The 14,383-nt window shown below is 36.0% G+C and overlaps 1 protein-coding gene across 8 annotated transcripts in view; it reads right to left on the bottom strand.

Moving 5' to 3' along the window:
• The window catches only part of FKTN (fukutin), a 57,657-nt gene that overhangs the window by 23,538 nt on the left and 19,736 nt on the right, over positions 1–14,383 (bottom strand). For 6 of the 8 annotated variants that reach the window (XM_019734206.2, XM_019734201.2, XM_074330787.1 and 3 more), the window contains 4 exons: positions 13,301–13,504; positions 6,646–6,923; positions 5,844–5,976; positions 773–902 (listed from right to left, as the gene is read on the bottom strand). In XM_019734206.2, coding sequence (XP_019589765.2) covers positions 773–902; positions 5,844–5,976; positions 6,646–6,923; positions 13,301–13,504 — 745 coding nt within the window. Of the gene's footprint in view, positions 1–772; positions 903–5,843; positions 5,977–6,645; positions 6,924–9,650; positions 9,731–13,300; positions 13,505–14,383 lie in introns of those variants that run through there. The other 2 variants (XM_019734205.2, XM_074330789.1) reach the window with 2 other exon arrangements.

The following is a 14,383-nucleotide window of genomic DNA, read 5'->3' as shown; positions in this document are numbered from 1 at the left end:
GAAAGTAAATTATACAATAATCCTATAAAAGCAGAAGCAGAACTTTTGTATAAATACAGTTATAATTAAGCAAGAACAAATAAAGTTATAACCAACTATAGTTATACACAAGAGGGAATAAACACAAAATTTAAGATTCTAAATTCCAAAAAAGTCTGATCGAGTGTATAGGAGAAAGAGATCCAGAAATCTTTCCCAGAGACTGAGAGCAACTTGCCTAAGGACTCTAGAAAAGTCTACATTTCCCCACCTCAGAATGAACAGAGTGGAGTGAGGCAGTGAAGTGCAGTCAGTGATATTAACGCTAGTGATGATCTGGAAAAGGTTTGTGAAAACCGTGTGACACTCCCTTCAATCTTCCTCCCACTAGAAACTTTTGGTACAATGCAAGTTATTTGTATGTATGAGAAACTAAATAAATTTCTTTTTTTAAGGCAACAGTACTCTTTGGGATAGAAATAACAAAATACTAACTAAGGATTACCTGAGAATCAAATACAGTCTACATGTTCTGCTATAAATTTTGCACACATGAATTATAATTTTTGGTAAACACAAATATGACCTTCCCAACTCACTTTTATGTTTCTGAAATTAATTTCTTTAAAGTAATCAATAAATCCTTGCTCCATGCACTACGTTTATTCTATCTATAAATATGACATTTTGAGTATCACTGATATTTTGTCATCCATCTCAAGCATTCACCCCCTAAAGCCACCAAAGAGGATGAAATGACACAAAGACAAATGTGACGCGACAAGAGTTTTACCTAAACAAGTTCCACTGCTCAGCCAGAACCGTACTCCCAATTTCTTTAATGTTTTGGCTGCAAGTTGCAACAATTCCTTTGCCCTCTTCCGAAAGGCCATGGCTTCCGCAGTGTTATCATCAAGGTACTGCTACAGATAGAATAAACAGTCAGCTATTAAAGTCGTACCTAAATTGCTAGAAACATTTTTGTGACATCTAATTTAAACTTGAAAACTAGCCCCATATATTTTTCAATTATAAAAATGAAGTTTCAGAGCTCCCTGTTAGTCACATTTATTTTATAAAGACTAAAGGAGTAGATTCTAGGAAATATAAGTTAAACAGGAAGGAATATACCCAGGATTCCTAAAGGATGAGACTTACACCTTTATCAGTTCCCTCTTCCACTTTACAATTTATCAGACTGGACTAGTAGGGGAAAGGAAGGAATGGCGAGAGCTACAGGCATATCTGAAGCAAAATATATTCAATGACATTTCCATCATTCACTGATGCAACTGGTCTTTAGAGACTATATAGTTCTCATATAGTAGAAAGAGCGTGGGATTTTGAATCCGATTATGTGTTCAAGTCTAGTCCCACCTCTTTTTAGCTGCAACCTGGGGCGTATCGCCTCAGAAGAATGTAAGCTTTCCGGGGAAAGTGACTTCATTTGTTTACCACTCTACCTCCAGTGCCTAGAACAGTGCCTGAATATCTGCTAAATGAATGAGAGAATGAAAGAACAAACCTCTCTTAGATATCATTTCCTCATCAGGAATTAAAGAATAATAATTACACTGTATAGGACTGCTGTGAAGATTTAATGAGATAATGGATGACAGAAAAATGTGTCACCACTTGAGAAGCTCTACACAAATATTATCATTTACTTAGTCTTCTTGCTTTTCTGATTTCCTTCATTTTTAGAGTGTTCTGGAACTGAGGAGAGAACCCTATAAATTCTTAAGGGATGCTTCACTACCTATGGGACCAAATCTAAACTTCATGGCATGGCGGAAAAGGACATTTGTGTTCTGCTCCCTGACTACTGGCCCCGCCTCATCGCCACCCTCCTCACACTTCACATCACAGCAATAACTTGTAATTCCTCAAATATACCACGTTTCAAGTCTCTGTGCCCTTATACACACTGTTTCCTAAAATCTTTCATGTGTAGTTCTACCCTCAGGAAAACATTCCCTGATTCTCCCAGAAGGACGTATGTATCTTTTCTCCCAGTGCTCCTCTTCAGATACAGACAAAGACAAATGAACTAATCTGTTAATGAGCTTATAATTATTACCGCTGGTGTACACTTTTACTATAATTTTTATCACATTTAATTCTAATTGTTCATTTTATTTATATTTCCTCCACTAGTCTGTAAAGATGGTTCCTTAAGGACAGGTACTGAATCTTTCCATCACTGTAAGCACAAATTTAGAATGGCACTTAATATGTGATCACCATATATTGATAAATGGATTAATGAATAAATGATTGACAGCCCCCTCCCGTGCCTACAATATCCTAAAATATCCTGTCATTCTTTTACAATACAGCAGGAGGAAATACAGTTCCTAGAAGGACACTAGGGACCTTAAGCAAAGAGTATTCCTAGTAAGAAGGTGGGGTTCCTGAAGATAAGTTGCCTTCTCAAGAATATACAAATTATACGAGATCCTTTCGAGATGAAAATATTCTTAGGGCCATGACTTCTCTTAGGATGTATGATTAGAATGAGAGACACATGTCCTTATTGTTACTGTAGTGGGAAAAGCCTGGAGCCAGAAGTTTGGAGACCCAGGATTTATTTAGTCCATGCTCATCCAATAATGATTGCACAACTAACATCTCAAAACCTCAGTAGTATACACTGTAGTATACCTTTGTAGTATACACTGGCCTCATTTCACAGTGACTGAAAGGATCAAATTAATTAACATAACTTTTTGCTCTACAAAAACATTACTCTGATAGTTCTGTTCTACTGAGGCTGCCCTCTGCACAGACATACCCTGACCCTGACATGCCTTTCCTAACATGCCACTCCTAGAGATTCCATTTCTTAAAACTGACCCTCAGATGTGTTAGAGTGAATACATTTATACTGCTATACGCCTTGAACACACCATTGTCCTGTTACTGTGAGGGCCTGTATGCAGCAAAACCCAAACAGCAACGAGCACAACTGATATCCAGATCTCAGCTTCTAAAAAGGAACCAGGACTCAGAGAAATGGCTGAGTCTAGGTTTGTGGCCAGGAAATTACAAGAGGAATCTAGAACATCATGTGCCAACAGGCAAGACAGTGGTCAAAAAAAGGATGGTAACATGTCAAAAGACACAGAAGCCATCGTGAAGGGGTTCCCAACGGCCAAATGTGGAACGATTATCAAAATAAAGAATGAAAATACCCATTGAAAAAATAGAAAACCGTGAGTTCATACTAATATAAACAAATAAATAAGTGGGAAGTTTGATGATGATATTGACAATGACATAGTTTTAAAGTATCTTCCCGCCAAATACTATTAATTACAAAGGGAAAAACCAGAAACTTCCCAGGGGGAAGCAAGCATACAGCACTTTAATCAAGTGATCCATGTGAATACCCACACTAAGGGGACAAGTCAGCCATGCAGCACCTGACAGCATGTAACGAGAAGAGCACAACATTACGTCTGTTATTCCTACAAAAGGTGTATAACCTACATCTAACTTGAGGAAAAACCAGACGAATCCCAAATGAGGGATGATTTATAAAATACCTAGCCTATAATTCTCAAAGGTATCAAAGTCATGAAAGTTAAAAAGGGACTGAGAAATTGTTCCAGACTGAAGGAGACTAGAGACAGGAAAATGAAATACAACATGTGATTCTGAACTGAATCCTTTTATTATAAAGGTCATTATTGAGGCAATTAGAACAACTTGATTGAATGGGGATGAAATGGTAATAATCTATGTGTTAATTTCCTGATTTTCGGATCAAGACTTGTAAGACACTGTCCTTGCTTTTAAGAAATACTAAATTATTGGAAGTTGTGGGGTATATGGCCTACAAACTTACTCCCAGATAGTTCAGGGGGAAAAAAATTATTTGTATTGCATTTGCAACTTTTCTGCAAGTTTGCAAATGTTATAAAAAAAAATGAAAGTTAGGAGGTTGCTTTATGAGATTTTTAGATGAGTGCCCTGCTTATTTTACATCAGGCACTATATTTAAGACAGTTTGGCGCCATCAAGTGTTCAAAATTATGTATGTTCACTTTAATTTGAAAACGGACCCACCTGGTATTTTTCATCATGGTCCTAATATAAGAAATGATGAAGAATGAAACATTAAAGAAAATAAAAATTAAAAAGTTATCAATCCCACCAGGCACTCGATATGAGTAACACCAATACGTTAGCAGAAGAGAAAAACAAATTAGTAATCTGTCTTGCTGCAGTGAAGGACACAGATAACATGGTGAAGAACGAATACAAAGTTCCACCTTACCCTCTTATGAATATAAACCTCCAGACAATATTACAGTCTTTCTATGTGATGGAGCTTTAGACATCACAACTGTGAGGCTATAATAAATTGATAAGCCCGCTGAGTATCGGTAATCCATATTCTTTACACAAATGCTGACTACACTCAAATTTTCAAAAGAATGAAAACATGGAATTAAAAAATGTGACACTATCCTCATGATTTCTCAATATTTTGAAACTGCCTTCCCAAAAAGATCAAAAAAATGAGTCTGAGCACATACTTGCTAGGTGATGGAGTACTCTAAATAAATGTCCCTAAAAAATCATTTGATTCAGATCAGCACCTTATTCTTCATGCTTTTTTCTATAATTATAAGATCTTTTCTTTGTGCTGGGTACCGTGCTAGATACTGGGGCTACAAAGGTGAAGAAAATGAGATGCCTGCTATCAAGAAATTCACATCATCTAGTAGAGGGACAAGACAGACCTTCCCAATTCACTTTAATAATTGCTATGACAGAAGTGGCAACCAGAACAAACTCCCTTAAGGCAAAGAGAGTGAGTGGTCAAGTTCAAGAACCACACTGCATTTCTTCTGTTTCTTGTTACTATGTGGTGGGGTATGATGGTAGCACTTGCCTACTGGAGCAGCAGGCCCAGGCACACATGCGATCTTCCAGCTTTTCCTCCATGAGGACGACTGGGTATGTGTCACAGCTCCACAATTTCAGAGTAAAGGGAATGGGATTAGGAAGCCCTCTTGGGCTGGCAGGTCAAGATCCTACCAGAAAAACCTTGCATTTGTGGGTGTTGAGCACTTGACCAGTCATGATATAGATGACATATCATTTTCCCATTCTGCTCCTGTCCTGTGTCTATAGCTTTCTCAGAATGGGACCCGTGAAAATAAAGGGCAAGTGAAAGAATTAGGGCACCAAAACCCCACCGTAAATTTCACTGTTTTCTCAGTATCTCTGTTTCATGTCATCTCTTAGCTGAACTTTCATGCCCTTCAAAATCATCTTTATATCCCCAGGGTCAGCAGAGTTCCTGGGAAAGAGGCTTTCAATAAATGTTCATTGAATTGAAAGCTAGAGCAGCAGAATAAAGTAAAGTTCAAAAGCCCTTGGTCTTTGTGTAGCATTTATCTTCAAAAACCTTCATAAACACAAAAAAATTCATATTCAGTGCCAACCCTCTGAGAAAAATTGTATTTTCCATGAAATCTTTTCTAAGATTCTTTCGTATGGTCCAACTTCTGCTGTGGCTTCATCCCACTTGGATTGCTTCAAGAACAGAATATGCCATCTTTTATAAACTTCGTGGGTTACCCTAACTGAAAGCAGAGGCCAATGCTAAACCTATTGAAGTTTATCTAAATAAAACAAGGTCTCCATAAATATCAAGCCATATCAAACCATTTCTTAACGGTAATGTTTAATCTACTTAAAAAAAAATTAAAAGAAAACAATCTAGAAGATAAAAAAAAGATGCTTTCTCATCTATTTTCCGTAAGTCCCTTTATTTCCACCCCAGCCCAGAAATATTAAAAGCAAACATACTTCCTGTAATTTAAAAAGTATATCTGATGATCTCTAACCTGAAAGAATGCTCGAGCTTCTTTATACCTACACTCAATAAATCGAGAGTGTGGTACTTCTTCTAGAAAGTGCGTTGGATCTTTTGGAATGAGAACTTCTAGTCCGTCAACAGTAATTTGTTGTAACTCTGGCCTGAAGACAAAAGTTAAGATTCATTATAAGGACTTAAATTACTGGCAGCCTCTTCAAAATATACAACATAAGCAAAATAGCTGAACATCAAGCATTCGATTACCTCAGATAACAACTTTTAAAATCTACTCTCTTAGTAACTTTCAAATGTACGATACAGCAGTGTTACCTTTAGTCACCTTACTGCATGTTACAGCCCCAGAACATATTTCTCTCACAACTGGAAGTTTGTACCTCTTGACCACTTTTTGTATGTAAGTATGAGTAGACATCCATGAAAAGACTTTATCCTGTGTTTGAACTTTTTATAAATATAATCATAATATTTGCGTTCTCTCACATGTTGCTTTTGCTGCCGACATTGTAGGATTCATCTATGTTGTCACGCAGAGCACTAGTTCATTTATTTCCCTGCTCTATAATTCTACTCCAATGTGTGAATAGGCAATGTTTTGTCTGGGAGCATGAGGAACAATGTTGCTATGAACATTCTTATACATATATTTCCTGGTACATTTGTGCGTGAGTTTCTTCCTATTGAATATTCACATTTCAAAACTGATTTACATGTATTGCATATTAGATTTAATTACTAAATGCAAAAAAAAAGTAAAAATTCATGACTGGACAATATAGATTTCACATTTCCCCTTTCCACCCTGAATTTACCTGTCAAAAGCTCCCGGATAACGACCAAACTGTAACTTCCGAAAAGGAATAAATTTCCTGTCAATGTGTCCTTTGAGTCGTAGATGGCCATGCCAGAGGTAGTTGCCACTCCTCTCGTGAAAGACCACCAAGTGGATGGCATGAGTAGCCAATTTGCAGATGTAGTGCAGGGGGATTTCAGTTCCAGAAAGTGAGTCTATCCCATCTAGCCGGGGATCTTTGCTCTCAATCTTTAGGCACTGAAATCCCATATTTTCAGCTATCTGAAACCAGCCTTCCTAAAACCAAAGAAACATCAAGCACGAATATTTAAAACCAAATAGTAGTAGCAAAACTAAAGCTGAATTAAGCTATACATATTTTTGTGCTAATCTGTTCTTTGCCTGAAAATTTAAAAATGAGTGTGGTGAGGGGAAGGAGGTGGTGGGAGAGTAAAGGAAAGTGTCAAAGAGAGAAACTATATAGCTTGGAAGACATGTTCAAAGACTCTCTTTATGAAAATTAATGCAAATTTTTTCTTTGGAATGAGAATGCTCATTTTAGTGTTCTCTGATTAGTACCTATAAAGTAAATGTTAATATATAAGGATAGCACTTAAACTTGTCATTCTCAATTTAACTTCTAATAACCTTTATCTTCAAAGGCACTTGAAAAAATAGTGGTTTCAATTCAGTTTATATCCCAACACTTAACCTGCTATTATCATAGAAGCCCATTATAATGCAAATCATTAGAAAACAGACTGAGACATACTACAAAACAAAGTGCATTTCCAACATCATTAGTTATAATATATCACATAACAAGATTAACCTATGTGGTAGATTATTAGTCCTAATCTCAACAACCAGTGCTATAGATGATTAAACAGTATTAATTATTAAGAACATCTTATATTTGAAGAGGAATTTATAATTTTCAAGGAACTTTTGTAAACATTGCATTTACATATTAAATCTATCTTATAAAGCAAGTAGCACAGGGATTAAAGATAAAGAAACTCACAGAAGACTCACAGAAGTCTAAAGAAACAAAATTAAAAAGAGGCAAAGAACTACCAGCATTTAGGTATTTTCCAACCTAATCCAAGGTTTGTTCCACTCCATAATACTTCCTTGCTAGTCTACACTGACATAATGTGTACAAAGCTCATTCACATTCATGCTCTCATCTGAGGCCCATAAAACTATGTGAAGTCAGCAAGGAAGACATTATGCCTAGTCTACAGTTAAAGGGGAAAAAAAGCTCTACGTGGTAACACCAGACATTAAAGTTATTCAATGATGGAGCTGTGTCTGGAAGGTTGTCCCAAAAGCCACAGCATTCACAAACATTTTTCAAGAGTACTTGATTCACATTACTTTTCCTCTTCGAATGTTGCCATTTGAATTGGCTACACCTTATCTATGCTCCCATAACACAAACCCTTATCATAGTATTGATTGTACTTTTTTAAAACTGTTTAAACTCCATTAATATACTGCAAGTTCCTCAACCACAGGAATCAACAGAGTGGCGAGTACCCAGCAGGTGCTAATAGATCTTTGTTGTTGTTTACGTTGTTAAACGAGAGAAAGTGACATAATTCTGGTAGAATGCTAACTAGTACCAATAACAACTGTCTTCTCCTTTCTGGATACAGAGCTGAACTGTGTCAAAGGAATGTGGATAGAAGTGTCATATATCACTTCCAGGCCCGGCTTTATAATTTCCCATAAGATCTTCCATGCTTCCCTTCTTCCATCTGCATATAGGAAAGCAAAGAACTCCAAGAGGGGAAAAAAAAAAAAACCAAATGAAAAAAACCTATATCCCTAAGACACTGCTTAGAGTATAGCGGTCCAGGAATGTCCCTGACCAAGAATATCCACACTGGATTTTGTGTAAAGACAATTACTCCTTTCTTATGTTAAATCAATGTGATTTTTAGGGTTGCTTTTAACAGCAACTAATGTATCTTATCCTCATTAATACAATTTCACATTGATTCTTCTTATAGTAGAACCATGTTTCCCTGAAAATAAGACCTAGCCGGACCATCAGCTCTAATGCGTCTTTCGGAGCAAAAATTAATATAAGACCTGGTCTTATTTGCTCCAAAAGACGCATTAGAGCTGATTGTCTTGCTACGCCTTATTTTCAGGGAAACACGGAATTATCAACTGTAGGGTTCCTCTTTTTCCTTTTCTTCCTTGGTATACCTAAGAGGTAGAAAGTACTGACCGAAGATGAGAGTGGCCAGTTCAGAGAAGGATCTACCATACAGAATAAAAGAAGGACATTGTAAGTTGGTTAATCAGGAAAAATTTAAAAGGCAAGCCAGATCTTGAAGAGGAAACTGACCTTGGGTTGTGGGAGGAGAGAAAGGCTGACAGATGACATAGGCAGAACTATGAAATAACTTACCTTCTTATACTCATGAGAGAGAGAGAAGTCAAGAACAAAGTAATTGCTCTGATCAGACAGAGCAAAAGCCCAGGTCAAGGCTGGATTGCACACATCTACTCCCAGTGGACTTTGCAGAGGTTGGTGTACTTCATGAGAATGGTTCAATAAAGAAAAATTACATGCAGACTGATCTACTGAGCTCTACCTTGGGAGCAGGTTTAAGAAGACTACCAAGGGCTCTATAGGATGTCATACCGATAAAAGGATAACCATGCATCTGTGTTCTTTTTCTGGGCATTGCTACCTTTTGCTTCTTGTCAGTGTACCTTTTGCTACACTGACTCTGATCATGTCGGTTTTGCCAATTGTGGCATCTTCCCTTTCTTCTAAAGTACTAGTTCTCAAGGCAAGTGGTACTGTGTCCAAGAGACATTTTCGAAATTTGTGGGGATATTTTTGGTCATCATAATGATCAAAAAGGACAAACCTGGCATTTAGAGGCTTAGGCTAGGAATGTTAGACATCCTACAGTCCAAAATAGGAAAATCTACTGTGTCCTGCATAATTTCAAATGTTCTATCAGATAATCACATAGTGAAAAACTTGTTTATAATTACCTGGCCCTCTACTTCTCAGGAATACCACAGCCACGTTAAAGGGAGACAATTTTCCTTTTTCGTTGTTGTAAACTTGTTCACTATTTTGGAAAATCGTATTAGTAACAACAATATCATTCAATCACATTTGAAGCTATCACACTCAGTGATCCTACAGATAAGTGCAAGCATCTGAATTACTTTATTATGTCTTCCAGGGTAGTCATGCTTCAGCATTTATACACTGAAATATACATTTCCTTTTATTTCTCCCTTATATTAGAGTTAAGACATTCTATTGATTTGGGGGACTATGTAGGTAGGTAGGTTATAATTTCTACGAACTTCCTTTTGGGAAAATAAAGGAATATTACAAAATAATCTTTATAAAAAAGGTTTATAAACTTTTTAGGCTTGTTTTATGATGATATCAAGCAGTCTAGTAGGAATGACCCACAAATACTGACATTTAGGAGTCTCTCCAGTGAAAAAGATGGAGTGCTCTTATTACCCTATAGTAAAGTCCACCATTTAATGAAGCCTGATCATAACAAAAAAAGCTTCCAAGTGGTTTTCAGTGCCTCATTCTTAAATATGAAAGACAAAGACCAACAAACATTGTAGAAAAACTGTATCACGAAAAACAAAGAAAACACATAACGATACCAAAAAATAAACACCCAGAAAGAAGGGATTTAGAAAAGCAAAATGCAGCAGAGAGCAAAAAACTTTTTTAAACAAACAAAACTTTAAAATCTGCAGAACGAAAAAGACAAAGCTGCACCCATGAAACAAGAATGCTACTATAAGAAACAGAGTACACAGAGCTCTTAGAAAATAAAAACATAAAAATTTCAAGCAAAAATATGGGAAAAAAAATCAATGGCATTGTTAATGATTTTGTTTAAAAGGTAGCAAATGAGATGAAAAAGCTTAGAGTAAAGATAAGAAAATGAGAGGATCAATTCTGGAAGTCCAACATCTATGTAATAAAAAGTTTAGAAAGAGAAAACACTTTTATTCAATACTATCCTGGGGGCTCCTACCTAAATCAATACATAAGAAAAAGAAATTAGCTGTTGAGTTGGAAGAGAACAAACTGTCTTTTTGTGCAGAGAATACAATGATCTATATTCAAAGAGAGAAAGAGAAAGGGAGGAAAGAGGATAGGGGAGGGAGAAACTATTGGAAGTTATCTATAGAGTTCAGATTCCACTACAGTTGCTGGAAAACAAGATCAAAATACAAGCCAAAAGCATTCTCATTCACCTACAGTAAAGAATTGGAAAAAGAAAACTATCCACATTAACCACCTCCCCCTCCCTGTAAAAAAAACCCTGTAAGGTAGCAAGACATAAATCTTACAAAAGATGTGAAAAATCTTTAAGAAAAATGAGAATATTCTATTAAAGAACATGAAAGGACACCTGAAATTAAAGGACCCATATTTCATGTTAATGGATAAGAAATCTTAATATTTTAACAATGTCCAAAGACCTTGCATGCTTTTGCTCTCTCACGCTAGCCTGAGCCTGCCTGGATGATGAAAGTTACAAGGCCCAGCCACCTCCACTACCACATGTGACAGCCAGCCATCCTGAAGCAGCAGAGCTGCCTAGTTGACTGGCAGCTGCATAAGTGAGCACAGCTGAGACCAGCACTGCCCAGCTGAATCCTACCTTAATTGCTGAGTCCGAGAATCATGAGGTACATAATGGATGCTGTTTAAGCCACTAAATTTGGGGGTGACTTGTTACAAAGCAGAAACTGACTGCTATATAGGTCAGATTAGAACTCAACTGTATAGATAAAAAGAAAACATTTTCAGATATGCAAGGTTTCAACCTCCCACTCACCCTTTCCTAGGAGGAAATTCCTAAAATGTGAAAGGAAGTTACAGAACAATATCTGCACAGCAGATCAGTCTGTAGTAGGGCAGAAAGACCAAGAGCTCTAGGGAATATGTCATCAAGGGGAAAAAAATAAAAATTGAACTGAGAGATTACCTGATAGGATAGATCTTATTGAGAGTTTTATATTTCTGATGCAGAGTTCATACATGGAGTATTGAAAGATATACAGAAAAGTAGCAAACAACAAAGGAGAAAAAAGTTATATAAGAAATATAATCAGAGTAAACTAGATAGAATCTGTGTGATTAATCTATATTTTCATAATAAGGTAAACACTAATTTAACTACAAAATGTGATATAGTCATTTTAGGATGATGATGGGAGTATGTGTGAGTGACTGTGTGTGTGTGTGTGTGTGTGTGTGTGTGTGTGACAAAATAGATATAATAGCTAAATTCACATAATTTATAATCTAAATATAAAATATCAAAAATAGAACTATAAACATTTCATTTATAAAAGAGAAGATAAACAAGGTAGACAGAGTTGAAGGTGGTTGGCTCTATGAGTGGAAATAAGGGGTGGGGAGAGACGAGGCAGACACTGCTGTTTTCCATTATGAGCCTTGCATCACTATCTGACTTTTTAAACTTAGTACTAGTACTATTTTGATTAAAAAATAAAAATTACATTTAAAATACCATGTTCTTTTCCATAAGGTAAAAAATTTTCAAAACATAAAACTGGAAGGAAAGAAAAAAACAAAACTATAGGCTGGAAATAAGTCAAAGCTCATTTTCTTGAGGCCCTGGGTAAGAGTCTGGGGCAAGCAAGAAAATGTGAGCTAATACTGCTTTCCCTGACCACATCATCACCGTGGAGTGTAATCCCTACCTCTCAGAGGTCAACACAACTAAAACAGATTCTTCTGAGGAATTAGTGCACATTCCATCATGGGTGGCTGACTAACTAGTTGAGTTCATTTAATCCGATGCTAATTTTCTTATTCTTACTTGAGTAACTCCTCAGTATGAAAAATAATGAAATTGGGCAGTTAGAGGTATTCCAAATAAAAAAGTAAGCAAAGTTTTGACATGCTTGATTGAGACCTTTTGTTTTTGACTACTGTCTGACTTTTGCCTTATAACCACTAAGCAGGATGAAAATATAAGTTTGAATTATTGGATACACCTAAGAAGCACCCCACTCGAGTATCAAACAAGCATTGTGCACTTACAAAATAGAAAGAATAGTACTATAAACTGGGGATACTACCCTCACGTACACCTTATGTGTCAGGTACTGAAAATTCATCACCAAATCCCTTCCTACTTTCCTGGCTACACGGACAGAAATGCTAAATACCTATCTTTTTAGCTTCCTTCACAAGAAGTAGACATGTGAATGTAGTTCTGGACAAAAGCTTCTGAGAAAATTTTGCCTTCAGAGGATGGACAGTATCATCATCCCTTCCTCTCACCCTCCAGCCTTGAACGTGGACATGATGCCTGGAGCTATGTCAGCTACCTTGTGACGATGAGGGAAATGAAGCAAGAACTTCCGTGATGCAGCCCTGATGTCAGCGAGCAGCTGAACTAATACCAGCAGCTACCAACCAACCTTTTAACCTCTTATACAAAAAATAAATAAATTCCCTTATTTGCTTAAGCTTTTGTGCTACTTACAGCTGAAAATATTCCTGATACAATTTATAAAAAGATTTTAGAAAAACTTTTCATGTTTTACATTTTAAACTGGTTTCATCCCATGCTTTTCGTTAAAGACACATTCCATTATCTGAAAGCAGATCATCTTACCTCATTCTTCCATAGGTGATACTGTAGTGCAAATGCAGTAAAGTCTCTTGGAACACAGAAAAAGTTGCATCCTGAAGTGGAGCCATGAGAAGTATTTTTGACTTGTTCAAGGTTTTTATTAATCAATTCCAGAAGCAAAGGATCAATAAGGAACACGGGTACATTTTGGCTGGATGTTAGCATAATAAATTTTTTAACTGCACGCTGTTTGAGAGGAAAAGAATCCCTTTAATTCTACTAAACCAATACAACAATCTATCTTATTAAACTTTATTTATTAATTTTATAAAGTATATATACAGTGTTTACTTAATACACTATCCTTATTATTGTCCTAAAAAATAATAATACATGGTCCCTACTCTCAAGAAGTACACAATCTACTGAGGAAGATGAACAATTATTAGTAAAAATATATGCAACACATTATAAAGTACAGAACAGTAAGCTACTAATTAACTGTACCTCAAAAGGATAAGACAATTGTCGACAAAGTGGTATCAGAGAGGAAAACTTCAAGCTTACAAATTATTCTCTTGGTATTAGCTAAATCTTTTCAAGTAAATGTGGAAGAGGAAATACCAGATTTGTCAGTTTTTAAAAATCAGTCATGTCAACCTTTTCAAAATCAAAAACTAATTGTATGTGACACTCTCCTTCATATTTATAATACTGTTCAATAATTTTTGTAAGCAAAAGACCCCAACTAAAATACACTGCTTGCTTGACCATTCCCATATATAGTTTGATTTTCTGATAATACTGCAATATTTTTAAATATAATTTTGCTGGGCATTAAATAGAGTGTGATAGTGAAAAAATAAATTTCAAATAGAATGAAAACAAATTAAATCACACTTAGGATTAAATAATACCTAAGAGTAGGAAAGATAAATAGAAGAAAGGGTATACATTATTACTTAAAAGCCTATTTCAATAAAAGCAATTATGATTTCAAAGGGATGTATGCCTTTCAAAAAAGAAAGAAAATTACAGACTACCACCCTTCATGAACATAGATGCAAAAATTCTTAAGACAGTACAAAATCAATTCCAGTAGTTTAAAGAAAACAACAACAGAAA

The sequence above is a fragment of the Rhinolophus sinicus genome, linkage group LG04 (genome assembly GCF_036562045.2).
Source record: "Rhinolophus sinicus isolate RSC01 linkage group LG04, ASM3656204v1, whole genome shotgun sequence".
Lineage (NCBI taxonomy): Eukaryota > Metazoa > Chordata > Mammalia > Chiroptera > Rhinolophidae > Rhinolophus > Rhinolophus sinicus.
This window is presented reverse-complemented; position numbering and strand designations above follow the sequence as displayed.